This window comes from Acomys russatus, chromosome X (genome assembly GCF_903995435.1).
Source record: "Acomys russatus chromosome X, mAcoRus1.1, whole genome shotgun sequence".
Classification (NCBI taxonomy): Eukaryota; Metazoa; Chordata; class Mammalia; order Rodentia; family Muridae; genus Acomys; species Acomys russatus.
Window position 1 is genome coordinate 76,967,788 of NC_067169.1, and position 26,914 is coordinate 76,994,701.

The 26,914-nt window shown below is 38.2% G+C and overlaps 1 protein-coding gene across 1 annotated transcript; it reads right to left on the bottom strand.

Moving 5' to 3' along the window:
• Window positions 1–7,883: 7,883 nt before the first annotated feature.
• Taf7l (TATA-box binding protein associated factor 7 like) lies at window positions 7,884–26,395 on the bottom strand. Its single transcript, XM_051141838.1, has 12 exons — window positions 26,056–26,395; window positions 21,473–21,543; window positions 20,603–20,681; window positions 19,983–20,116; window positions 18,177–18,306; window positions 17,908–17,963; window positions 15,672–15,713; window positions 14,817–14,889; window positions 14,298–14,399; window positions 13,643–13,903; window positions 13,345–13,457; window positions 7,884–7,928 (listed from the first exon to the last, which is right to left on the bottom strand). The coding sequence occupies exons 1-12, from the start codon at window positions 26,393–26,395 to the stop codon at window positions 7,884–7,886; spliced, it is 1,446 nt and encodes a 481-aa protein (XP_050997795.1).
• Window positions 26,396–26,914: the final 519 nt, after the last annotated feature.

Genomic DNA, 26,914 nt, shown 5'->3' on the forward strand with positions numbered 1-26,914 from the left:
CCACCCTCCGCCAGGGATTAGTCCTACTGTCTGGCCCAATTGAAAGAGGCAAATGTGTATTCCTGAGACACTGTTGCAGAGCGCCTCTTAGGAGCTCTGGGCAGTGTATCCCTATTATGTCAGCTCCAGAGCATAACTCTCACTTTTAGGATTCCACCTACATGCTTTTCCCTCTAAAATCTTCAATTCATCCTGCCCCAGTACCTATCATATATTCTCTGATGGAGGAACAATTCATCCTAGGTGTGCTTCCACATACTTGTGGGTTTATATCCCCCACCCTCCTGTTTCCTGGTAACCTTGGCATCCCATGAGATTCATTGAGAAGCTCTGGAAATCCATCTGAAGTTACTATTTGGTTTTCTGAGCCTTTCCTCACAGATCTGGGGCCAGGAGTAGCAGCTTCTTCAACAAGGAGGCCTTGCTCTCTCTTTCCTTGGATGAGAAAGGAAAAGAAAACTTCTATCCTAGGGGAGTATGGGCCTGACATTCTCCAGGCTATAACCATTTGATAGCATAGGTTGGACAAGGTGAAGTGGCTGATTGCCCCTAGCTATGCACTGGAAAGTTACAACTGACCAGCTTTAATAGTGGTCCCTGCCTAAAAGCCACTAGACTTGAACCCGAAAAATGGCCAAATTCCACTCAAGGTGGCATAGCAGCAAGATCTTCCTGTGCATAAAACTTTTACTAACACCAATAGGTGAGCCCCATCCTGAAAATGTACTAACTTTTCCTAGGCTGTATATACTGTGATTCCTTTGTCTAGCAGTTGTTCAAAATAGAGTGCCGAGGTTGGAAGACTGGGCTAGGTCACTTAGAACAGAAGCAGAGTCCACTTAAGCTACATTCTACAGAGGAGAGCTTCCTCTCCAGAGCCTTGCAATTGACTACATTTTGAGTTTATACATATAAAGCTATTCTATATATATATATATATATCTATATATATATATCTACTGTACATCAGTATGCTCCCAACCTCAATCACACATTAAATTCTAATACTTCTTAAAGAATTAGTGTCCTGCCTTGCTCTTTGTTAGCCTCAGTCTCTGGTTGGGAAGATAAATGCATCCTGGCTGTGCCCCTAGGATGTTTCTCTCCCCCTGATATTTGAGATGAATTGACCTTAAGACCAACATAATGAAAGTCTGTGGCCACAGAGTAATCTAACATGAAGAGACATTGTGTTCTATGCCCCAATTCCAAACTTTGTTCCACTGACACTTGGGCCTTTGGTTCATTTTGATTACCACCCTAAACAATGATTTAGAACCAAAATAGAATGCATTAAAGTTCTACCCACTCCACATAGAAAAGAAGGAACAAAAGGCATATGTTAGCCTTTGCCAGGCTAAGACATAGAATATATCCTATGGTCCCTATTAGTTCCTAAGGTCTGGAGTATGGCCTTGCAGAATGCAGTGGTTGTCACCAAGGTCAGGAGGGAGTGAGATGATTAGAGTTCTGTGTTACAAACCAAGCCATGACAAACAGGTGGAACAGCTAGGAACCTAGACCGATTTGTTCCAGGGATGGAGAACAGTAGTTTGGCTCCAGAAGCCAAGATTGCATTCTCCCCAACCAAGTCACATGTTCAGGGCTAAAAATTCATGTCTAGAGGTCTCTAGGCAGGAGAACTGAATATCTGATTATATCATGAGCATTTGGTAGGCAAGCATCAAACACAGAACCAGGTCATCAGTCAGAATAAGGCATCTTTGTAGGAGCCTAGATTGTGGGAAGGATTCAGATAAATTTCTTGTGCAATAGGAAACTCAGAAACTATGAAGTATGCACCTTCCTATCTATGCCTTAGGAGCACAGATACTATGGAATAATCTTTTGAAAGAGTCCTTTGGTTATCACAAGTTCATTCGACTGGACTTGGTAGAAAAGATGTTGATCTTGTTATGTAGGATTTGTGCTGGAGGTAGATTGAAACAGGAGGTCAAGGTTGAAGTTTCACCAAGGGAGTCACTGGCACGTTGCCATCTTTTGTTTACCTCTAATACCTGAGGTGTGTATGTTGTTCAAGGGTCCAATAGCAGTCACTGCTGCATATGTAGGCAGTTTGCCTGCAGTGAGGAAAATGTCTCCTTAGACAGTGTGAATCCACACTGGAGTTGAATTTAGCAAAATGTGTTCTGTGTTGTTGGGTATGTGGTGTACTGTAACTACTGAAGGAGTCTTGTGTATTGTATGACCCTAGACTGGAAAGTAGTGAAGGAGCTGCTGGATTATTAGTTTAAGAAAAACCTTCTGACTTATGAGATTAGCATCAGTGGTGAATAATGTGTTTACTGGAATTGTTATCAAATAGTGTAGGCAATAATTCCGAACAGAATTCGAAAGAGAACAATAAGCCATTGGGAGGGTAGCTGTGCTTTCAGCTCAAGCAGAGTAGCTTCACATTGATTGGCAATTGTTAGGGAAGGCTGACCAGCTATAAGACATAAGGCTGTGGTTTATAGTTCCATAGAGAGCTTTCCACCCAGGAGGACACGTGCCCCGTCTCTTTAGAATGCAAAGTTCAGAATCAAGGCTCCCAATGTTTCTCTCAAGGCCCAGAGTCAGGCAGTTCTTCAGTATGGAGAAACCTGATTGAGATTTCAGTTGTTTTATGAACTAGTTTGACAGGCTACTATAGTTAAAAACAAACCAAGGGAGCAAGGCAGAGGCAAAGCCTGGGAGGTCTTTTGCCACTAGATTAATTGTAATACCCGTGCTTTTGGGGGTATATGTTTCAAAAGGGTTTGGGTATCCCATGCCCAGCTTCAGGCTAGAGTATTTTTTGAACTCATATTTTCAGTGGCAGAGTTATGGCCTCTGAGACTATTTTATGTCAGTGATTCCTATACAGTTTCCCTTGATGCTGACAAATAACCAACAAAATTGCTGCCTTATTAGGAACAGTCCTGGTAGACAACCTGGAGGCATTGCCCTAAGGCTGTGGAAATTCAGATCCTCAGCTGGGCAGTCCAATCTGTGCCCCTTTCAAGAAATCTGGTACTTGGAAGAAAGAAATACTTCAGCAATTTCTCACTGCTTTAACACTTGCAACTGTGGGAGAGGGAAAAACTCTCTCAGTGTCCTATTCCTTTAGCTGCCATATTTGGAAGGAGACCTGCTGAATTTCCTTGCTGTTCCCAAAGCAGTATTAAGGGCAGACTGATGTCTGCTATGTTGCTTGCTGGCTTCAAGAATGGATCACAAGGATAAAAATTAGGGAAGACATTGGAAAGGTGTCAAGGGTGACATGCAAATGTTTAGAAGTTTGGGGTGAAGGGTTGGAGCTAGGAGCAGATGGGTTAACTTCAATTGCCACTCACTGTGGTGCTTTTCCCATTTTATCCTTGAATTTTGCTTTAAAAAGAATAAATTTGTATTTGTTTATTTTGATTCCTCTGGTTATTCTCTCTGATCATGACATTCTACCCTCTCCCAATATTTCAGAGGTACAAAGAAAAGAGCATAGGTCAAGAAGCAATGGGAACACTGCCAAACAGGTCAGTTGTCTGGATCGGTGGTCCAAGTTTTCCCTTCCAAAAGGAAAAGCTTGCCTCACAGGATAAGTAATGGTCCCTATATTTTCTCACCCATCTGATTTTATTTTTAACAACTAAAACAATATGAGAAAAATCAGGATCACTGCTATGAATTTCCATGAAAGAATTGTATGACTTAGATCTTTCGAGCGATCTCTAGTCTATTCCCAGAGTCCCTACTGAGAAACGGAGTCTGTTGTCGATGCAAACACATAGGAATTTATTGAGCCAATGCGATGGGGTCTGCTAATATCTTTCAAGTTGGAGACCCTGAGAAACAGAGGCATGGGCCTTTTATAGGTTTTAGACAAAGAAATGAGTTTTACAGTATGTGATTGCTTGAAGCAGTCACAGGAGCTTTAGGAATATTTTTAGTTGGAAGGGGTAAGTACATTCCTGGGAAAGTGGACATTTTAAACACAAGCTATAACACAAACTTGCTGTCCTTTAGTTAAGCTGGACTCTCAGCACAGGTGGACTGTCCTTGGGACAAACTGGATTCTCCAAGCAGATATGATTTACAGACTTTGGCCTTAATGGGAGTCCTTAAGGGAGGACTGAGTAGGCCAGCTTTTACATTCTCCCAGACTTTGGCCTTAATGGGGGTCCTTAAGGGAGGACTGGGTATGGCAGCTTTTACATTCTCCCAGACTTTGGCCTTAATGAGGGTCCTTAAGGAGAGGGACCTGGTTCCTTCAGTATATTTATTCAGTCAATCTCTATCCTTATTTCTGAGACTGTGGCTCAGAATGTGTGTGTGTGTGTGTGTGTGTGTGTGTGTGTGTGTGTGTGTGTGTGTGTGTGTTAAAATGTCCCCATGAACTGATGGTGATCATTTCATTTAATGTCATTTCATTCCAAAATAAAGCTTTGTTAGTCCTTCATCTGCACCAATTTTTCTTTCCTTGGCAGCCAATACAAATGCAAGTCATATCCACAGTTTAAAATTTTAAAGCACATTTTTATAATTTATTCAGATTACGTTCTGATTGTTATCCCCTCACTTGTATCTTCCCATTCCCCCCTCCCTCCCCCTTTCATCCTATTCCCCTCCCCCAGACCTGTGACAGAAAGGGAACCTCCTCCCCCACCACATGATCACAGCCTATCAGGTCTCATCCTGGTAGCCTGTTTACCCTTCCTCTGAGTGCCACCAAGCCTCCCTACCAAGGAGAAATGGTCAAATAGGGGCACCAGAGTTCATGTCAGAGTCAGTCCCTGCTCTCCAGACAACTGTGGAGAATGTGCTATCCATTGGCTAGATGTGAACAGGGGGTCTAGTTTTACTTGCATGCATTGTCCTTGGTTGGTGCATCAGTTTATACAGCCCGCCCCCCCGCCCCGGTCCAGCAGGGGATCAGGACAGATGCTGGACTCCAGGTGAGCATGGTATGGAAGAATGGGGGGATGGAAGGACCCAGAGGGCTCAGGAGCCCCACAAGGTGTATACACATCTTAATATGTGTGTATGCCCATGTTAATGTTGGAGAGTCATGGCAAAAATACTGTGATGAAAGAAGTGGTAAGGCAGTCCCATGAGTAACATTGAGGAGTGGCACTAGAGGGGACAGGAGGGCACTCAAGGTGTACAAGCTTATCTTTATGTGTTTGTGTTGTCTGACCTCTTCCTTGCCTCTCAGGAGGATTCTGGCTGCTCTAAGTTACAGTATTGGATGAAGACAGCAAGAAGGATCTCTTATGTATGTCATCACTGAATGCCAACTGTATGGCACATACTTGTGCCATCTTTACTGCCTCTGACTGTCTAGAAGTGTGCTTTAGAGCTTTCTGTTCCAGTCCTCCACTTTGGCTGACCTGGAAGGTCCATCTCCATTTCAAACTCAGTCTCTGCCTACCCTGAAATTTTCTTTTCCTCATTTTTATTCTTCTTCCTCATTATCCTTTTCAGTTCTATGTTTCTAGAAAACAATTTTATATAATCTTTGCTTTTAAGATTTTCTCATACTTCTCTTGTAATATTAGCTTAACTTTTAAAGACATGCTTATATTCTTTGGTTCTACTTCTTTCTGTGTATTTCCCTTAGAATTCCTGCTGTCTTTGACCTACTTTCCCAGGCCCCATCCATATCTCATATATAAAAATTTACTCTTCTCTTCCCACTGCTTATTTTTATTTGGGATAGAGCACTAACCATGGTACAGAGAACCTAATTGTATATTTCTTAGAGCAGCACTCACTTTTTAAATTGGAACCAGACCTAGGTCTAGCTGATCAGTAGAAAACCCTACAAAGCCTCTTGGTGATAAATTTATCACCCTTAGTAACTAGATGGAGGCTCAAGGAGGTAACCTACCCACAAGACAAATGCCAAAGCTGGAACTACAACCATTTTATCAATTCTACTACATGACTATTTGATTCAAATACTGGAGCTGCTAATTTGTATTCCATCTCTTTGTCCTTTTGCTCTAAATTCCAGTGTTACATAGTTATGGTGTAGTGGCTTGCTTCCTTCAAAAGAACATAGGCTGTTTTGTAATTCAAGAATTCTTCTTTAGAAGGACTCTTTAGTATTGACGACATCTTGTGTCATGTCATTTTCTATCAAAAAGTGCTACACAGTGAATGTGTCTACCCAGCATTTTTATGTTAAAACATCACCTAAAATATAGTGGGTTTTACTATGTTGTGCTTTTGAGTGGTAATTAGGTCAAGAAGGCCTGAGTAATACCTTTATAAAAAGAGGCCTGGAGGATTTTTTTTTTTATCCTTCCATGTAAAGATGTTCAAGAAGTCATGATCTATAAATCAGATTGTGTGCCATCTGGGGTCAGACTGTAGCTGTTGATGCCTTAATATTACATTTCTCATCCTCCATGTGTCTGAGCAATAAGTTTGTATTACTTAAAAATTTAAAACTATGGTATTTTTGTTATGGTGGACCATAACAAAATATTAGTTCTGAGGCCAGGTGTGATGGTGCATGCCTTTAATCCCAGCACTCGGGAAGCAGAGGCAGGCAGATTGCTGTGAGGTCGAAGGCAGCCTGGTTTACAAAGTGAGTCTAGGACAGCCAAGGCTACACAGAAAAGCTCTCTCTCAAAAAAACAAAAGAACAAAAAACAAAAACAAAATTAATTCTGCTTGGTGGGGTAAAGCAGAGCTTACTGTTGTATTTTAATATGAGCCTGATTCTTGTAGAGCAATGAAGGGAGGAGGTTCAGTTTAGTGGCACAGTACTTGCCTAGCTTGTAGAGGGCTTTGGGTTTGATCACAAAGCACCACAAAAGCTACAGCCATTTGTTTAAAATAAGCATTTTTTTCTTAAAGTGCACACACCAGAATGCCATAATGACATATATTTATTACTGTTGTCATTTGAAACAGGGTTTCTCTGTGTTTAGTCTTGCCTGTCCTGGGCTCACTTTGCAGACCAGGCTGGCCTTGAACTCATAGAGATCTGTCTGTCTCTGCTTCCCGAGCGCTGGGATGAAAGGCGTGTGCCACCATGCCCTGCAATGACATAGCTTTTTAAAACCCTATGAAATCCAGTGTTGTTAAGGAAGTCTTCATAGGTTTTACAGGAATCTATTTTTTATTAATATTTTCTTATGGAAGTTGCAATGGAAATTCTGATAAGGATAACATCTTTGCTCTAACTCTTAGCTGAAGAATAACAACCAGCTACCACCCTCAATACCCACTCAAAGAGCAACAGTAAGTAGCAAGAAGTCACCAGTGAGCAGGAAAGCAGCCTTTTACCTGAGAAAGGCAGGGCAGGACCTACTACTTATTGCTAAGAGGTAAGAATTTAAATAATTGTGACAAATACCCAGCCCTTAATAGAAATTAAGGGCATTTTCATGGTTTTATTTTATTTTATTTTGAGATAAGGTCTCATATATAACCCAGGCGGATCTTCAACTGTGACCTTCTGTTTCTGCCCTTTGAATGCTGGGATTACCACCTGACAAACTGATTATTTTCTACATTGTCAGAAATACTTAAAACAGGATTTGAAAAGCTAACTTGTAAAGCACCTGCTTCTTTCTAGACATGTCTTTGATAAACATGGCTGAATGATCTCATGGTACTATAGAACAAAAGATAAGTACATACATACATATATAAAATCTCTAATTGACAAAGAGAAACAAAGTCCCATGTGAAGTGGGGTCTCTAAACCTACTATGCATTTTATATCATCTCGTTATATATGACTATTATCTTTAAATTTGCTATAACTCATAAAAAATACTCAACAGATACAGTTGGTCAAGATAAAGTAAGTAGAGGGATAGAGGCTTGTGGTTCCAACCAGTCTTCATCTGGAAGGTGAATCCACCTTATGTGCTAGCCTGAGGGTTTCCTCATTCCTTCAGAAAACATTTCAGTTGTTCCTGTAGGTGATGAATCTGTAAGGAGAGTGAGGCAGAAAAACATTATAAAAGCTGTATGATTTTTCTGCTATTCTAAAATTTTTTATTCTAAATTTTTCAAAAACATCTTCATTATAATTTCAAAAGTATGACAAAACTCCTTTCCCATTTCAAAGAATTGATAAACATGTACAACAGGACAAAGCCGTTTGAAGAATATTCATATGGTAAAAGATAATATCCATAGGCATTTGTCCAACTTCTAAGATGTAATATAATACTCAGGTAGTTTCTTTCAAGGTTTTTAAAGCTGCCTAAACCATCCACATTTATAACTTCATTCCTCCACTACAGACCAAGGGAGGTTTAAATAAAATAAGTAGTTCAGCAAAGGAAAAATTGTTACTGACTAGTATTCCTGAGATGGTGCTGAGTCCCTGAGGTCCTTCAGTTGTTTCCCCCACATGTACAACTATTATTCTCTACCCCCTTTTTTGGTAAATCTAAATGTTTTTTGAACAGAGCATATTATTGATATATGGCCTCTGATATTTAAAATCCTTGGTTCATATATTGTTGAACTTTCAATGTTAAGAAGGTAAAGGATTCTGCTTAAGGGAGTGGCCCATCCCTAGCTACAACTCATAAGCATAGGATTGCAACTCATCCACAAAAGGTGTTTATAATTTTGACCTGTAGCCAGTATTAAAAGAACACTGTCACCCCCCCCCCCCAAAAATCAAGACCATAAACTGACTTAAAAAAAAAAAACCCTCAGTATGACGTAATTCCTCACTTCTTCAGATTACAAACCAAAGGAAAACAGGAAACCAGTTATCTACAATCTTAAAATGCATTACTTCATCTAGTATTTACTCCTATAGATCAAAAAACAACAGTCATTTGGCATTCTTTGACATCATCTTAGTCTCACAATGTTCCAAAAAAACAGTCACACCATCAAGACTCAAGCACAATGTTGTGACCATAATATCTTTTAGTATGCCAGACTTATAAAGGGAAGCTTAAAATTGACTATGCTCAAAAACTGAATATATTTCCTGTTAGGAATCTAGGCTTATGTGAAAAATATACAGAGGTCATAGCCTGTGGTAAAAAGAAAAGAAATAATATCACTGTAGTCAGTTTGTAAAAGTAAGGTGATAAAACATTGGGATAGTCTTTTCTCAAAATGAACTTATGCTAAGTTTTCAAATAAAATGCTTGTGATTATAATTTCATAATTTACTCCTTTCCCTGTTCTCCTTCCAGACCCCTCCTCCCATATAACACACACATTCCTAAATACATAGGTGCAGCTTGCTTAGTTTCTATAATATTACTTGTATGTATATGCTTCCAGGGCTGGCCATTTAGCACTATGGTACTAAGATAACCAATTTAATTGCCTGTAATTCTATTTCTAGGGTTGAGGCCTATGAGCCTTTGCAAATTTGGAGAGGTATTTTGTTTTTTGTTTTACAACTTTAAAATTTTGTGTGTGGGTAGGGATGCACACATGCCATGGTAAATGTGGAAGAGAGAGGACAATGTGCTGGAGTCAGTTCTCTCTTACCACCACCTGGTTCCTACAGCAGTCAAACAAAGATTATCAGGCTCAGTAGGAAGTGCCTTTAAAAGCTGAGCCATCTTGCTTCAAATTTGTATGAGACTATATTAATTTCAAATATTTATGGCTTCATTATAGTATTTTCATACATTTTTATAATATATTTGTGTCATTCCTTATCATTGCCCTGCTCCAGTCCTCCATATTCCCTAGTTAATCTCCTCCCTATTCCCAACTATCACTACTTCTATTTTTCTTGTTTTTTGACTCTATTTTCATGTTTCATTAGGGTTGTTTACGCATGTGTACCTTACCAGAAAAAATGTTTTTACCTCCACCAACAAATGTTTCTATATATAAATACTCAGGGATGAGTAAAACCCTTACATGGTAATCTATCAACAGGCTCAATCATGTGCAGGTAATCAAAGCTACTGTGAGTTCAAAAGTGCAACATCTGTGCCTTGCCTAGAAGTCAGTGCCCTATACCACCACCACCACATCATTTTCCTACTGGCTATTACATTCTTTTTCTCCCTTCTTCCATGATGCTTCCAAAGTCTTGGAGAGGGTGTTAGGGGTGTTCCCAGTATGGCTGGGCATTTAATAATAATTTGTTCTCTAGACTTTGTCCAGTTAGTGAGACTCTGCTATCACCACTGATGACAAGTGCTGCAATCAACACTAACTGACTGCTAACACCAAGTTTTATTTGCTGCTCCTTGCCAGGTACCAAGACATTTAGCAATTCAGAGTGCTGATCAATCAACATCTTAATATTCTACTCATGTTAAGTCAGATGTCATGGGCCTTTTGTAGTATAGGATCTAATGTTTTAAAATGTTAAAATTGTAAAACCAAATTCACAGTTACATACTACCATAGGGATAGAGATTGTTTTTTAATATTATTCTTTTTTGATTACTCGATATCAGCAGGGATAAGGGATAATGTGAACTTGTAGTCTGTGAACTCAGCTAGCCTCTTCTCATTCAGATGCTAAATGACCACTTACTATGACCAATGACTGCTCCAGTTCTTCTTCCTTTATGGACTCCTTTACTACTTCCCCCTTCAGATAGGTTTTTCCCCAGCTACAGACTTCTTGTTGAGCTTGCCTAATTTAACTTAGCTAACCCATTAAACCCCTCGGCTTCAATGCTCATTTTTGTGTACAGGCATCCAATACCCCATTTTCAAAGGTACGTCTAATGAAACTTGCCATCTTTTCATTCTTTGTACCTTCCAAATCCTCATCTTGTTACATTAGCTTCAGTTACTGGTACACAATTTCTCAGGTACTTGGGCTTTGGAGTCATCTTTGATCTCCTTTTTGACCTGTAAATTTGCTACAGTTTTGACCCTGGAATGTACCCCCAAAACCCATATGTTTAAGAACTGGTCTCTAGTCTGTGGCAATGTTAGTAAGTAATGGAATCGTTAAGAGGGACTGGTGGAATTATCTTAGGTGATTTGAAATATGCCCTCAAAGGGGATTTGAGGATTCTGGTTTCTTCCTCTCTTTCTTTTTTGCTTCCAAGCCATATGTGTTAGGTAACTAGATAGAGATTAACAGTTTTAGAGGCCACTGAATATGGACCTACATACCGTTTTTATGGAGACACTACAAATGGAATCTTCACAGTTGTTCCCTGCCCCCATGGGATTTAAACTATGATATGAAAAGGTAGAATTTCTGGATTTTGCTGAGGTCCAATAAGAGAAAACTACTTCCTTCTAGCAAAATAATTGAATATGAGTTCAAGTATTTTACCTCTGGCCCAGGGTAAGGACATGACATTCTGATTTGCCTAAAAGACTGGAGCATTACATACTATTGCCTCCTCCCTTAAGAATTAATCCAGCTAGCCAAAATACCACTCCGCAGGAAGGCTAATTTATCTAAGGATATGTTAAGAAAGAGAGGCAGAGGTAAAATACTTGAACTCATATTCAATTATTTTGCTAGAAGGAAGTAGTGGCTAGCTGGATTAATTAATTCTTAAGGGAGGAGGCAATAGTATGTAATGCTCCAGTCTTTTAGGCATAATTATCCCTTAATGATATAATCACCTACACACACACACACACATACACACACACACACACGTATAATACCAATTTTAAAATAAAAAATTTTAACTACATCTGATTATCCTGCTTCATACTACACAAGGAGTTGCTTAAACCCACTTAAGACTAAAACCCATCTTTCCTATCCTAGCCAACATGTCAAATGATGTAACTTCTGCTTTAATTCTGATCTTATGTTAAACAACTCTCTTCATTGTTTTACATGACACACAAATGATCAAAGTAGTCAAGTTCTCTCTCTATGTGAGATCTTAAATATGCTCCACCCAAGAGGCTCATCCTATGTTTGTTATACTCTTCCAGTATAAGCATAAATAAAATTTCCTCAGAGAGGTTTGCCATGTTCTTGCAGTTTAATCCAGGGTTCTCCTTATTCTAATGGGAACACTGACATTTTTTTTCCCTTCATAGCACTTCTTTGATGTGCTATGAAATCTCCCCTGGCAGACCATTAGCTCTATGAGGGCAGATGTTGTGATGTATCTGTCTTATTCAATACTCTCTATCCAGTGCTTTTCACTCCATGGTATTCAATAAGTGTCAAACGAACAGACTTTCAAAAAGATCCTGATCCACCTTGCTATTGTCACTCAGAATATATGTTTACTATTATTCTTGTGAGACACACATTAGAGGTGAATTAGTTTTTCATAGCAAATTATTTATTTTAAAAAGTATTTCTTACCTCTTCACACTTTTGTTTTTCCAATATATTAAGCTGCCCCAAAACATTTTGAAAATGCCTCTGAAAAAAATAAGTTGTATTAGTGATGAAAGATGTGTCTCAAAGAAAAGGAAAACCATAGAACACAGTTTGTCACATATTTGATAAGAAAGCTGTCAATTATAGGAAGAACACTCTTTTTAGAAAAGCTGGAGAATAAAACTACTTCCTAACTACTGTGCAATCCTATCTTATTTTTTCCTTGTCCTAAAATAAATGGAAGAAATTTCTACATGCTACATTTTCCTAGTGTTGTAGAAATCTTTTGGCTACGACTTACTAAAGAAACTGATTTGGAATCTAGTGTAGATTCCTCTTTCTTTTCCTCTCACTAAAATAGAACATTACTACTCCTAATACAATGCCATATATCTCTGAATCTTTCAAAATGTATCTATACTTACTATCTTTGGCTATTCTAAAGGAATACAGGCAAAGTGGGTATAACTCTATGTCAAGCTGCTTCCCTTTGACAACTACTGCTCCACAAAAAGGATTATCTTACTACCAAGATGAGAGCAAATGTGGCATATCAATATATTTTCCTTTCACTGAAACCCTGAAAAGTCTCCATGAAAATAAAATAATTCTTATATTAGGCAGAGGCAAGCAGAGCTCTGAATTCGAGGGCAGTCTGGTCTACAGAGCAAGTCTAGGACAGCCAGGGATCTGTTACACAGAGAAACTCTATCTTGAAAATTCAATAAGTCACAGAGGAAGGAGAAGCAGACTATTTGAATGGGACCTGATAGGCTATGGTAATATGGTGAGGGAGGAAGTCCCCTTTTGTCAGAGGTCTAGGGGACAAGAATGGGGTGGAAGAGGGAGGAAGGGTGGGAATGGGAAGATACAAGTGAGGGTATAACAATCGGGATGTGATCTGAGTAAGTTATAATAAAAAATTTAAAAAAGAAAACCAATAAATAAATAAATGACATGATTCACTCCTATATCAGCACAAATGATTTAAAATTTTTAGTTAATGTGTTCCTTTTTTCTGAAACAGATACACAGAGATTTTGAAACTAAGATATCAGGATGTTTGCCAGCTGAAAAGACCTTACCTTGAGGGTCAAGTTTTCTACATTGTTAAGGAGATCCTTCTGTCGCTGTGCTTTTTTATAAATATATTGGAGCTTTCTTTCTTTGTACTGAATCAATTTCTTAATTCCCATGACTGAAAGAGGTAAAGAAAGGATTTTTAGAATATAAATACAGCTTTAAGTAATGGACCAAGTCACAAATCAAGTACAACTCCAAAGAAAAAGAGCTTCTGAAAACTAAGCATGCACATGATTCAGAGTTAGCCTTTTACACTGCCACCCACTGTATCCAATCCCTTTGTCTTTTCCTTTGACTTACTTATTGAGGTGTAATCTTTGCTTGTTTCATAGAGGCTAAATTGAAAAAATTTGGCTTGCAGGTCCCTTTCTAACTCTTCTTCACAATGGTCTGTCTCTTGTTTTTTTTCCTCTTCCTCTTCCTCTTCATCATCCTTATCATCATCCTCATCAGTCTCCTCTTGATTGTCATCATCCTCATCTTCAGTTTTATCACTTTTATCTTCCACATCATTACTGTTACTGCCAGAATCATCAAATATCTCCCGGAGCATATCAAATTCTATTAATTTTAAGCAAGGGAAAATTGAACTGATCTGAGGTTTTGGAAACGACCATAAACTTACTATCTACTTCACTAGGCAACCTGAACATTTTATAAATTATTTTTCTATGGAAATATCATTCCTTTTGTAAAATAAGGACAAGGAATATGAAACACTAACATTCATTTATGTATTCAATTATCAAGATATCTAGAGAATCTGAGGGCCCATGGGAAGTTGAATACCATGGCATAATAGGGGACTAGAATTGCAATTTAAAACCCTAAAGCACAGGTGGACTGATAAAGAAAATGGCACCCTTTTCCTGTGACTAGTCTGTGAGTCTGTGGATCTGTCACACAGTTAACACTTGCCCTATCTGAAGCTCCTCCTCTGTTTTCAGTAACGTACCTGATGAGCCAGGTCCGCTCATCTGTGTGGTTCCTGAAGTACTTGAAATGCACCCTTCACTTTCTGTTTCTTTGGTTTCATCATCTGTAACTACTTCCCAGCCTTTCAGGATAGTAGTCAAGGAAAAAGCCAAAGGGAGAGAGAGCACACAATTGAAAGGGAAGTGCTCTTTAACTAAAAATGCTCTTAATATTTAATTTAGGCCAAATTTAGATAATTGTATCTGCATTCCTAGTGTGAAGAACTGCCTTATATTAAATTACACACATTACCATTTCTAACTAGAAAATAGCATTTCAAAAATCTTAAGTTATACTTATCAAAACTAGCACTCTGACACCAGAAATGAGGACTAAACATGATGCTTAGTGTTACAGGGCTTAGCTGGCATAGTAAGGCTCTGAATTTGATCTCCAACATCACAAACAAAAACAAAACCAGCAACCAGAGGTGAGATTTGTCAGCACATGCACATGAGAGGAAATAGACTATAGGAAAAATACTTGATATAAAGGATACGGACACTGACAGCTTCAGCATCTGAGCACAGCAGTCTCTTCAATTCTTTTTCCACATTTGGAGATCCAGTGTACTGAAAAAATGTGTGGAGGAAAATACCAGTAATGCCATTTAGCACTCAGTTTTATGTAGATACCCCTTTCCTACATATTAATGAATTGAAATGATCGGGCCTTATTATATGCTCATCCAACAATAGTCCTGCTTAAACAGTGCTATTTATGAAGGAATCTACCCAAAATCTGTATTTTGTAATACTAAGCTCATTTTTCACAATTAAATCACTTGAGATGCAATTTAATTATCTGCCTATAACACAATGGAAAAGATTTGAAGCACTTATTGTCTTATTTACCTTGACTCATATTGACAAAGAGCAATAATTCCATGTTAGTTACTTATAATTTGGCTTAAAATCCAAAATTCCCAGACATCATTGTCCCATTTTTTTTTCTTAAAATGTTCCTGTAAAAACTAGATCCTATCTGCATGTTCTCCCTTGATTACAGTTTTAAACAATTACTCCACAGCAGTTAATTCATCATGACACAAATATAAAACAAGGCTTTTGATGAGAAATCCCACTAATTCAAGCAATTGTTGGTAAATTGAACCCTGGACTCCAAAGAATAACTTTTGAAATGAAAATAAGATGGGGGGAATACAGTCTGTAATGCCTGACATCACTAGCAAAATTGTTTGTTTTTCCCTAGAAGTTGTTACTGAATATTAAATAATTATTTCTCAGTAAATAAAATCCAGTCTATGTGTGTATATATGTGTGTATGTATCTTTATATGTATATATACATGTCATATTAAAGTATATAACAAAGATGATGATGGATGCTTGTACCTCACTAAAGTTGATTTCATCCATTTGTTTGGTATCTGGGAGCTATGAAGTAAAGTAAATCAAAGAACAAGGTTATACTTTGTCCTATTTAAGTCAAGCTTAAAGAGCTATACAACTATATTTAAATACTTTTATATTTGGTAGACAATTAATTTCATTGACTGGCACGTTATTGAGCCAAAGTTAGCACATTCATTAGAAAAGTTTATCTACCAGTTTAACAGCTTCTTTCAAAATTCTAACAAAGTTTTCTGTACACATACACAAATTTATTCTAAAATTCATATAGAAGAATATAGTTTCTAAAATGTTTGAAACAATATTAATAAAGCAAAATGAAGTGGTAGCAAACAACCTTCGGATTTCAAACTTACCACATTACAGTATTTGTGAACTGATTGATGCATGGATCAGAATAAAACAGAATAAAAAACTCATAAACTGTACAATACAAATTACAAGAGATGAAGGAGTAGAGGGAGAGGGAGAGGAAGAAGAATGGGAGAAGGGGAATCTTGAATTAAAACTCATACTTTTTTAAAACTGAAATATGGATTACAGGCATAAATATAAAATGTAAAACTTTTGAAAAATGATTAAGAGAAAATATCCCATATCTAGGATAAACAAAGACTCCTTAGATTTAACAACAAAAAGCAAGATTCTTAACAAAATCATCAATATATTAAGTCTCATCAAAACTAAATATCTTGCTGTATGAAAGAGCTTGTAAAGAGGACTAAAAACTCAAGCTGTCAGCTTCAGAAGGTATTAATAAACTATGCATATATGATAAAAGACTGGCATACACAACAGAAAAAGGAATCTTGAAACTTAAAACAGTAAGAAGTCATTTTAGAAAATGGACAAAAGAAGCAATGTGTCATGGTATATGTTTGCAATCCCAGCATTCAAGGAATGAGGCAGGAGAATTATTGTGAATTCAAAGCCATTATCTATCCAAAAGATAGAAATTAATACTACAATAAAATCACAATACAGTTATTAGAATGGCTAAAATAAAATGACAATACATAATGCAAGTGAGGAGATAGAAATTTGGATCACTGTGAACATAAAATACTTTCTCTGAAAACAGTATGGCAGTTTCATATAAAACTAAAAATTCTTGCAGCTAGTGAAGTGGCTCAGCATTAAGATGCTTCTTATTAAACCTGATGACCTGATTTTGATACTTGGAATCAATTCTCAAAAGTTGTCTTGTGAGTTCCATGTGTCTCACACATGCATGTACACACACTAATTGAATGTAAATACATTTTAAAATCTAATACTTGGCAAGGGACATACATCAGTTGGTAAAGGGCTTAGTTAACGTGTACTAGACTCTGTGATTAATCCTTAGCAACATGTAAAACAGAGTACGGTAGTGCATGCCTATAACCCTAGCATGTGAGAGGTGGTAGCAAGATGATCAAAAGTCATCTGTGATCACACAAGTTCAAAGCCGTCCTGGACTACATGAGAAGGACCCTGTCTCAAAAACTATTTTTTTACAAACTTTCCTCTTAGGTGCTCAGTGGTTAAGGGCACTTGTTGCTCTTACAAAGGACCTCGTTCAGTTTGCAGCAACCACTTACGGTGGTTCACAATCACCCTTAACCCAAGTTCCAGGCCATCCAACAAGCACACATGTGGTACATATATGTGCATGCAGGCAAAGTATTCATATACATTAGGTAAAATGAATAAAAATCTAAAAATATATTTTAAAACAAATGGTTCACCATTATTCCTGAGCATTTATCCTAGAGAAATTAAGGTTTATGTTTACGCAAAAACTTGCTTACAGCTTTATTTTTAAGTGTCAAAAACTAGAAACAATACAGATATGTTTTACTGGGTAAACAGTTAAACACATTGGTATGTTCACCCCATGGAATACAATTCACAAGAAAAAGGAGCCTTTGATACATGCCATTCTTGATGTTATATACAGTGTGTTTAATATATTTTTTAAAAACTACAAAGATGAAGAAAAGATTTTGAACTGTAAGGCACTAAAGACCAGGATCTCATTCTGTAGCTAGGGATTCCCTTAAACTGATAATCTTCCTTCTTTAGCCTCCCAAGTTCTGAGATTACAGGTAGGTACCACCTCATCTGATGGCTTATAAATAAATCAATGAATTCCTAACTGACTTTCTCCCTTTCTTTCCGTCTCATAGTTCTCTTCTAATTTACCCAGTAGAAACACAAATGGCATGAGACTAACCTTTTTTGTTGTTTTCCGGAACCTTTTCTTTCTGACATTCTTAAGTGGTGGAGTAACTACAATAAAAACATGATGAAACATATCATATGACTGATGACTGTCCTGTATCTACATGAGTTTGATAAAGAAATATGTCATGTGCCTGGCATGACTTCTTTCTCTAAAAATAAGAGATAAATGAACAAGGTAAGAGATCCCTGACTTATAGGGATTTGCGATGCAAGAATTAAATGTAGTCAACCAGAATAAGCGAGGGATTGGTGACTTACTGCCGTGCTTCCAGTTATATATTTTTTTATCTGTCTTCTCTTCATCATTGCCAGTTACAGTAGGATCAGTAGAGGTAGATGGCTTTTCTGGAGAAGTCTGGGGCTCTCCTTCAGCACTGCACACAAGCATCTACATTTAGCAAAGACAAATAAGGTGACTATTACCCAAATATTGGTTAGTAATCAATCATGAGCACACCACCAGAAATTTGGAGAACAGAAGATTCTTGGCATTTCCCAAAACCAAGTACAATATACATTCAGATTCTTTACTATATTCATTTGCTATCCTCTCTTTCTTCCTTCTCCTCCTTCTCTCCCTAAAGCATGATATATAGATTGGACTTTTACCTACTGTTTACCACTGCAGAAGGAATATCATGAAATGCATACATTTTAGCATTTTGATTTAGAGACGTAATCAAAAAAGCTCTAGCAGAGATGATGAGTAAGAAGCAATTTTTCTTCAGAGTTAACACACTGCTCTAGTAGAAAGTGAAGAAAAAGACCTTAGCCGTTCATATTTTTAAATTGATGAAAGTCACTATAAATGTCAAACAAGGAACGAGAGTCTGTAAAAGTAAAGAAATGAAAATTTAAATATCAGATACCAAACCAGAGCATGGCATTATGTTCCTGAGCAGTTAATTTGATGATTATAAATGGTAAATAGCCACCCTGGCGTGGTGGGGCACCCCTGTAATCCCAGCACTCAGGAAGGCAGAGTCAGGCCGATTGCTGTGAGTTTGAGGCCAGCCTGGTCTACAATGTGAGTCAAGGACAGCCAGGGCTACACAGAGAAACCTTGTCTTGAAAAAATGGTAAATAGCCATTTACCATGTGGAAAGAAATAATGACAGAAAGACTGAAGATTCCACAAAAGATATGAGAACTAGAAAATTAAGAAAATCAAACCAGTGGTGGTGATATAGATGATAGGTGGAGCACTTGCCTAGCATGCATGAGGCCCTGGGCCTGGTCCTCAGCACTAAAAAGCAAACCAAAACAATATTTTATGAATCTGTGGATATCACTCAGTTGGTAGAGTGCTTGTCTAGCATGCACAAAGCCCTAGATTTGATCTTTAGCACAACTTAAGAGTGCAGAAAGGCATGCCCGTAAACCTAGCACTTGGTAGTTGAAGGTAGGATTAGAAATTTAAAGTCCAGGCATGGTCGATGGCCAAACTCTGCCAAGACAGGGTAAGCAAGTCCTTAATAGTTTCTGCCTCACAAATATGTATGTATATATATTGGGCCAGAAGGCTGAAGAAGATGATGCTCCAACATTATAGAGAGTTTTGGGTGACTACTCAGGTAGCAAACTGTCTCTGCCATCTTCTCATTTGGAAAGCTACTAACCTGCACTCCCAGTATACTCCACGTAATCAAGCTTATTCCTTCTCAAGTCTCTGATGGAGTTGAAGACCAGGTAGCTTAGTTTTACAATGAAGCTTAGTTGTTTAGGGGTTAAGATGTTTTTAGGTCTAAATAGATGTTTTAAATTGATAATGACAAGATGTGATGGAGATTGATTTACATTCAGAATTTTAAACGCACCAAGATAGGAAAGATGTCTTATTCAAGGCTGCCAAATACAAATAGCCAAAACAGTAAGCATGCAACATTTATATAATTCCTGATTGTGTCATGGTTCTTCTTGCTGTAGATAATCTATTGTATATAGGTGTAATAATATAAATGTATATGTAAAAAATTTTAAGAAGAAATTTAAAGTCATACTCAGCTACATACTGAGTTTGAGGCTAAACTGGGATATATAAAAACATGTCTCAAAAATTCATACCTGAGAAATATCTGCTGTTTTATAAAATGTTTTTCTATCAACAGTTTTCAGGCTTCCAATAACACAAGGCAAATTAACCAGCTTAGCAGGCAGTGAAACATCTTCTACCTGAACAACTGCGTGGTGTCCATCAGCTAAAGGAGAGCAGAGAAAATTAATATTGACATTCCAATGGATTCTTCAGTCTCCCAAGTATTTGAATAATAATGACATATGTGAGACAGAAAAGTTCTTCAATAAAACTTGCTATTTCTTCATAGGCTAGAAACCAATATTTAATTAGTAACTTGCAGAAAAAGAGAGTAGCTATAGCTTGTTTTTTCATAATGTATGCTACTAGTTAAAAAGTATCTAAGTGTCTTTCTAATGGTAGCAAAAGTGAGAAACAGCAACTGTTTTTTTGTCATCACCAAATGAAAATTTCGTTCATTTAAATGCATTCCTCTTAAAAAGGCATTAATTTTTAACATTTATATTTGTGTGTTGTCTAAAAGTTGGAAAGGTAACATACTGTATCTATTCTTTTTCATTATTCTTTAATGCCTAGTATAGTGCCTGGCACATAGCAATCTGTAGCAAGCTACTGTTTAATATATTGTGAATTTGTCTTAGCTACTTACGAGAAAAGTCAATTTTTAGTTTATCCTTCATGGCAGAACCTCTAGAATGTATAATCTTCCTGACAGCATAAGCATGTTCCTAAAGGGAGGTAAATTAAAAATCAGAAAGATGGTCTAATTGATAGCTTATGGAATACATATTCCAAAGTGAGTCATTCCTTCCTTAAATAAAACATTTCCCAAATGTTAATTATGCTATGTACCATGAAAGACAATGTATTGTATAAGTTAGGTGAAGTCAACACAAATTTCATCATTATCTTTTAGGAACTACAGTTGGTGCTTTCTCCTAGCTTTTCAGTTCTACTTCTTATTGCTATCTTTCCATTGTAGTTGTTAAGGAAAGGCTTAGCTACAGTTTACTATAATTAATTAGCTATAAATGGATAATAACTTTCTGACCATCTCTATCATAGCCTCCTAAATGAAATAATACTTGAACATGGTTATCAATGGAAAAAGAGACTCAAGCATAATGTTGGAATGAGTTTGATAACCTTGCTTGGTGATGAATTTGCAGGTGACATAGTGGTAGTCCCTCCAACTACCTCTTCTGAGATGACAGAAAGAATTTTAGAACAATCTTACCTTGGCTGTCCAGAAAATTGGCTGTTAATATTTGTGATAAGTAACTGGATGATCCATAATTGTCATAGTTGCTTTGACAGGGAATTAACCCACATGATTGATGTTATATACAGGAAGAAATAAATATTGTGAGAATAGGCACTATAATAGGACTGTTTACTAGAACATTATTTCTGAGAAGCAAGTGTTCTGATTTTTTATAGCCTGAAATACAAATGTTACCTAAGCAGAACTGTACTTTTGCATTGAAGATATTGATTCTGAAATATAAAAGTGACTTACCGGAGGCAGTCTCAATATAAACTGTTCCTCGATTTCATAAGATTCATCATGCTTTAAACTCATGGCTTGTTCTTGAGTTCATAAAAACACAAAGAAAACAAATGGTAAGTCACTATAAACTCTTGCTCACTCTGATGACCTCCTCTGGTAATGCTGGTTATATTATGTAAGATCTTACCCATAATTCTCACTGAAATTGTGCATATAGTTTAGTAATACTTTATTTGACATATTGACTTCTAAAAGTCATCATTTCCAAAGTCAATCCAAGTTACATGATGCTACTTGATGAACAAATAATTAAGCTGTTGTGAAACATGATTTAATATTTTTAGTAATATATTTAAGACTGTCAAATAAGTACATTTCAACAAACTAAATGTCCTCCATGGGGCTGAATGCAAACAAAGAAAAGAAAGGAAGGAAGGAAGAAAGAAAGAAAGGAAGAAAGGAAGAAAGAAATCCACTCAGACTCACTGATTTGAAGTGAACAAAGAATTTTCAATATTTCAGTTGCCCAAATAGACCAATATTAGCCATTAGACAGTACATGGTATAGCAAAAAGCTTTTTTTATGGCTCAACTGCAATAACTCAATACTTCCTTGGGAGAAAGTTAGAAAGTCCAGTGCTTATATATCTATTACATGTACACTAGTTTCATGGAATTGATAAATTCCTTGAAAGAGTGATATGAATAGAACCTAAAATCTGATTTTATTTATTCATTGCTATCACTGTTACACTTCTGTCTCTCAAACCAAAGGTGCTTTAAATCTATCATTTAATCCTAAAGTCACCAGTTATTTTAAATATTCTTATAAAAGATATTTAAAATAATCTTAATATAGATTTGTCTTAATACTTCATGCATGTTTAGTATTCTCCACAAGAAAAAATTTTAATTTAAAATACATCTATGTAAAATGAATAGTGTAATCCAAATTAGAGGGTTTTCTGACCAATTATGTGTACCTTATACACTAAGTTATGGGAAAAACTCTAGTTAAAGCACAGCCCCAACACTCTGTAAATCATTAACTGGGACCCTACTTTTAAATCCAAATCTTCCTTAAAAGCACTATAACATATTTTTTAACACATAGAGTGGGACTCTCAGGTGAAAACTCACTAGTTAAAATTTCAATCACTTAGTATAATACTGGGAAAGGAAGCATTACCCGGGGTAGGGAATAAGAGAACAGGGTAGAAGCAAGAATATGGAGAGGGATAACTAACACTAAAGATATTTTGTAAAAGATGTGGAAACCTACTACTGCAGAATCTTCCTAAATTATATATATAGTTTAAATGGTTACCCCATAGTAGAGGACAACACCTCAATTTGACATCACATGCTTACAAATAAAAACCTCAGTACCAGGAATGGTCTATCTTTTTTTGATTTGTTGGCAAACAGGGTCCCATAGACCCCCAAACATTGAAGCATATTGTCAAATGTTTTTGGTTAACCCCCAAGAAATTGGTAGGAAGACCCTATTGCTGAATATACCACATATTTGATCATAGAAAATGAAGAAATCATCCCTACTGCCTAGCTTCCATAGTGATAGAAGGTGCTATGCATACTACCAGAAGAGAAAAGTAATCCAGCTTCAAACCCTGCAAGCTACAGTAACAATTGGTATGGCAAGCTATGCCTAATGTTGCAATAGAAGTATAAATGATATGGGCATAGCCAACTACCCTCCGATTGAATTTGAGACTTGCTCCATGAAATGGAACTGGTACTGTTAGTGGGGCAAAGAACCTGTAGTTACATAGATCCCAGACCCTATAAGAAAACCTACTACTATTATTATGCTAAATGTACACAGTATTAAAATGACACATAATGACTTATTGCTATTCCCATAGATCAGCTCATCTCCCAAACAATCAGAAAAGTTTTTGTTTTATATGAGACCCACGATGTGTTAATATTCAGAAAATGAGAGGCTGTGGAGTGCTCATCCCTAAATGGCCCTAAACAAACTATATCACACCTCTCAGCCCAAGGCTCAGGTATCTTCAAGGCAAAAGGGAATAAAAAGATTATAAGAGCCTGAAGTGGTAGATGACTACCAGGAAATGGTGATTTAGACACAACAGGACAACTGAACATATTAACTCACAGTGATTATGACTGCATGCACAAAGGCCCACCCCCTACCTTTGAAGCTATTGGCATTCTATAGTTGGTGGGAGAAGGAAAGTCAATTTTTTAAAATGGTGTGACCCTTGGTGGGTTGACTACACCTCAGGGCAGACCCCATACCCAAGAGTAGTTAGCAATACAAATTGGACTCCAAGGTTTTGTTTAAGAAAAACTCCACAAAATTAGGTTTGCAGGGAGGTAAAGGAGGGTCTAGGAACTGGGGGAGGTGTATGAATATGATCAACATACATTATGTAGAATTCTCAAAGAATTAGTTGTAAAAAATAAAAAAATAGTAAAAACATTTTGAAAAGTAATCCTTTAGTATAATTTTGAAAGTTATTAGAAAAGTATAGGAAGTACAAAGAGGCCAGGAATAAAAAGGACACCCAGGAAGGGGCTAGAGAATGTATAATTTTTTATAGTTATTTCTATTTTTATTGCTTATAAATATATATGCACATGTATATAAATAATGAAAATAAACATGAGTGTATATGACTGAAATACATCATATACATATATGAAAATGTCAGTGAAACCCCTATGCACAATTAATACACACTTATGCAAAATTGTAAAGTAAAAAGTAAATGCAGTAATCTTGGGGCTGGGCATAACACCTAATGAGAGAAAACAGAAAATAATTAAGACTTGGAATACAAACACAGATTTTAAGGAAAAAGCTGCTAAGCAAGGTTTTGTCAGATCATTATTATCTTTTAGACTTCTTAGCAGAACCAAGATTGGGGCATTTTGTTTATTTTAATGCCTATTTTGGCAAGTCCTCTTTTACAGAATAAAAACTTTACGAATCCAAAGTATTTTAAGTTATTTCCTTGTTAATAGCCCCAGTAAAAAGGTCTGAAGAGAGAAATGGTGAAAACCCTAGTTGAAAAGAATTTTAATAGTTGAAGAAGAAGAAGAAAAACTGGATGAACTGTATATTAAAGAAAATTAATCTGCTTTTTTCCCCAGAAATAATTTTCTTAATTTGTTTTTGAAAATTCCACAAGACACAGTTAAATGAATAGAATTTCTGTCCACTGCTCACATCTGCCTTATCTCCTTTCAGTAGGACAAATGGAATGGTGTGGCCAAAGAGAGCAAAAGCCCTTGCTCCAGGAAACACAAACTTGGTCCCACATTTTTTTTTAAAAGGCACAATTGTGAGCTGCTATTTGGAGACTGTCCCCTTTCCCTCTTTTTCTTAGGGAAACTGACAGAAAAGTTCTGCTTCTCCAGCTTCTGCTCATTCCTGATGAAAAAAAAAAGCCCAGCTATGCCACAGGAGCCTTCACACCTCACAGTTGGTCGACCCAGCTGAGGCATGATGCTGCGGAGACACCTTCCCACCTTCCCTGGAGCGTGGTGGTCCTCACCTGCTAGCCCAGACACTCTTTCAGGCACCCTTGGTAGCTGGGAGCCAGAGCCCTGACAGCAGCTTCTGAAACGGAGCAAAGAGCATGCAAGAGAGCCCTGGCTGACAGGTAGAGCCACAGCGTGCTCAGGTCCCGCCCCTTGCTCCGCCCCCGAGGCCACCAGCCAAACAGAGGGCTCCAGGCCTCGAAGCTTCTAGGCCATTTGTTCAGCCTCTAGGCTGTGTGTGTGTGTGTACTTGCACACGGATACGCAGAAAGAGAGAAAGAGAATGAGCTCCCCTGCTGCCCTGCGGGTGGTGGGGCAGGCGCTGGAACCTGAGGCCACCTAAGGGAGCTGGTGCGGGTGCCAACACACAGAAAAAAGGGTGGTGCAGCACATGCTTAATCGTCCAATCTGAGAACCTGTCACTTGGCTAGGCTACTTATGGGTGTTAAATAGAACATTCCCGAAGGCCCGAAATGGACTAGCCAGTTCTGAGCACTCCTCAGCACAGCAGGCCATAACTTCCTGTCCAAGAGGCCAAGCTGCTGCCTGCAACTTCTTGCCCCGACAGGTTTCACAACTCAGAGGAATCTTGGACCTTTTGAGGCTCACAAGTCCCTCTGTATGTGGGGACACAAGTGAGCCGCCCAGCTGAGGGCCACAACTGCCACCAGTAGTGCTGCAGGGCCCCCCCTAGGCCCCAAACCGCCTCTCTGAGTCTGGGCTAGCGATGCCAGCCATTACTTTCTATCAAGGAAGCCAGGCGGCAACCGGAACCCATAGGTGTCGAACTTCAGAGAGCCGCTCCCCAATTGTGGGGACACAAGTGCGCCGCCCTGCTGAGGGCCACAACTGCCACCAATAGTGGTGCACGGGTCCCCCTAGGCCTCAAACTGGCACTCTGAGTTCCGGCCCTCGTCAGCGACGCCGGCCATTACTTTCTATCAAGGGAGCCAGGCGGCCACCGGAACTCCTAGGTGTCGCACTATAGAGAGCCTTTCGAGGCACACAACCCCGCCCCCCCCCCCCACTGAGGAAAACTAAATTCAAAAGCCACTCACCTTGCGTTGACTTTTCGATGGTTTTGCCACGACCACGACCACGACCTCGACCCCGACCCTGACTACGACCCCGACCCCGAGCACGTCCACGCCCTCGAGGAGAGGTGCTTTCGTGGTCTTCCTGGGGCTGGGCCTGGCTGGCGACAGGAATGTCCGGGCCTCCAGCACCTCCGCTGTCAGATGGGTCCGGAACACTTTCCGCACCAAGGCCGACAGAAACTTCCTCTGATGGTGAAACAGGTGTTGAGGGGGCTTTGGGAATCTTGGGGTGCCCCACCTCAAGGGGTGCCCCCTCAGCGGGAGCTCCCTCAGCCCGCGCTCCCTCCTCCGCACGCTCCATGCCCCGCACTACTCTGAAAGAGTCTGGGGACAGGGGGCGCTAAAATGGCGTCGAGTTTTGTCACGTGGCGTAACGGGTTCCCGAAGCCCGTGAAATTATGCAAAACTATATTCCTCTTAAAGGGACAGTGGCACTAATAAGACGCTTTGTTGCCCGTCAAAGATTTTTGAACTTCTCTACTGCTTAACACTAATAATCAAAGCTCAACTTTAAAGAGTGCTTTTTTTGTGTGTGTAGAAAATCCAATAAATAAAGTTGGCAATCGCAAAAAAAAAAAAAAAGTGCTTTTTTTGAAAGATTTGTACAATCATTTCGTCTAGATACCTATTTTGTTTTTATGGTCAATGAATCCACATTAGCAGATCTATAAACCTTCAAAATAAAAGTTTTGGTGCGTTCTGGAATCCACCTATATTTATGATGGCTGCTAGAACTCTCAAAATAATATTTGCAGCCTACCTCTAAAATACTGAACCCGGGACTGGAAAGATGGCTCAACAATTAAGAGCAGAGGACCAT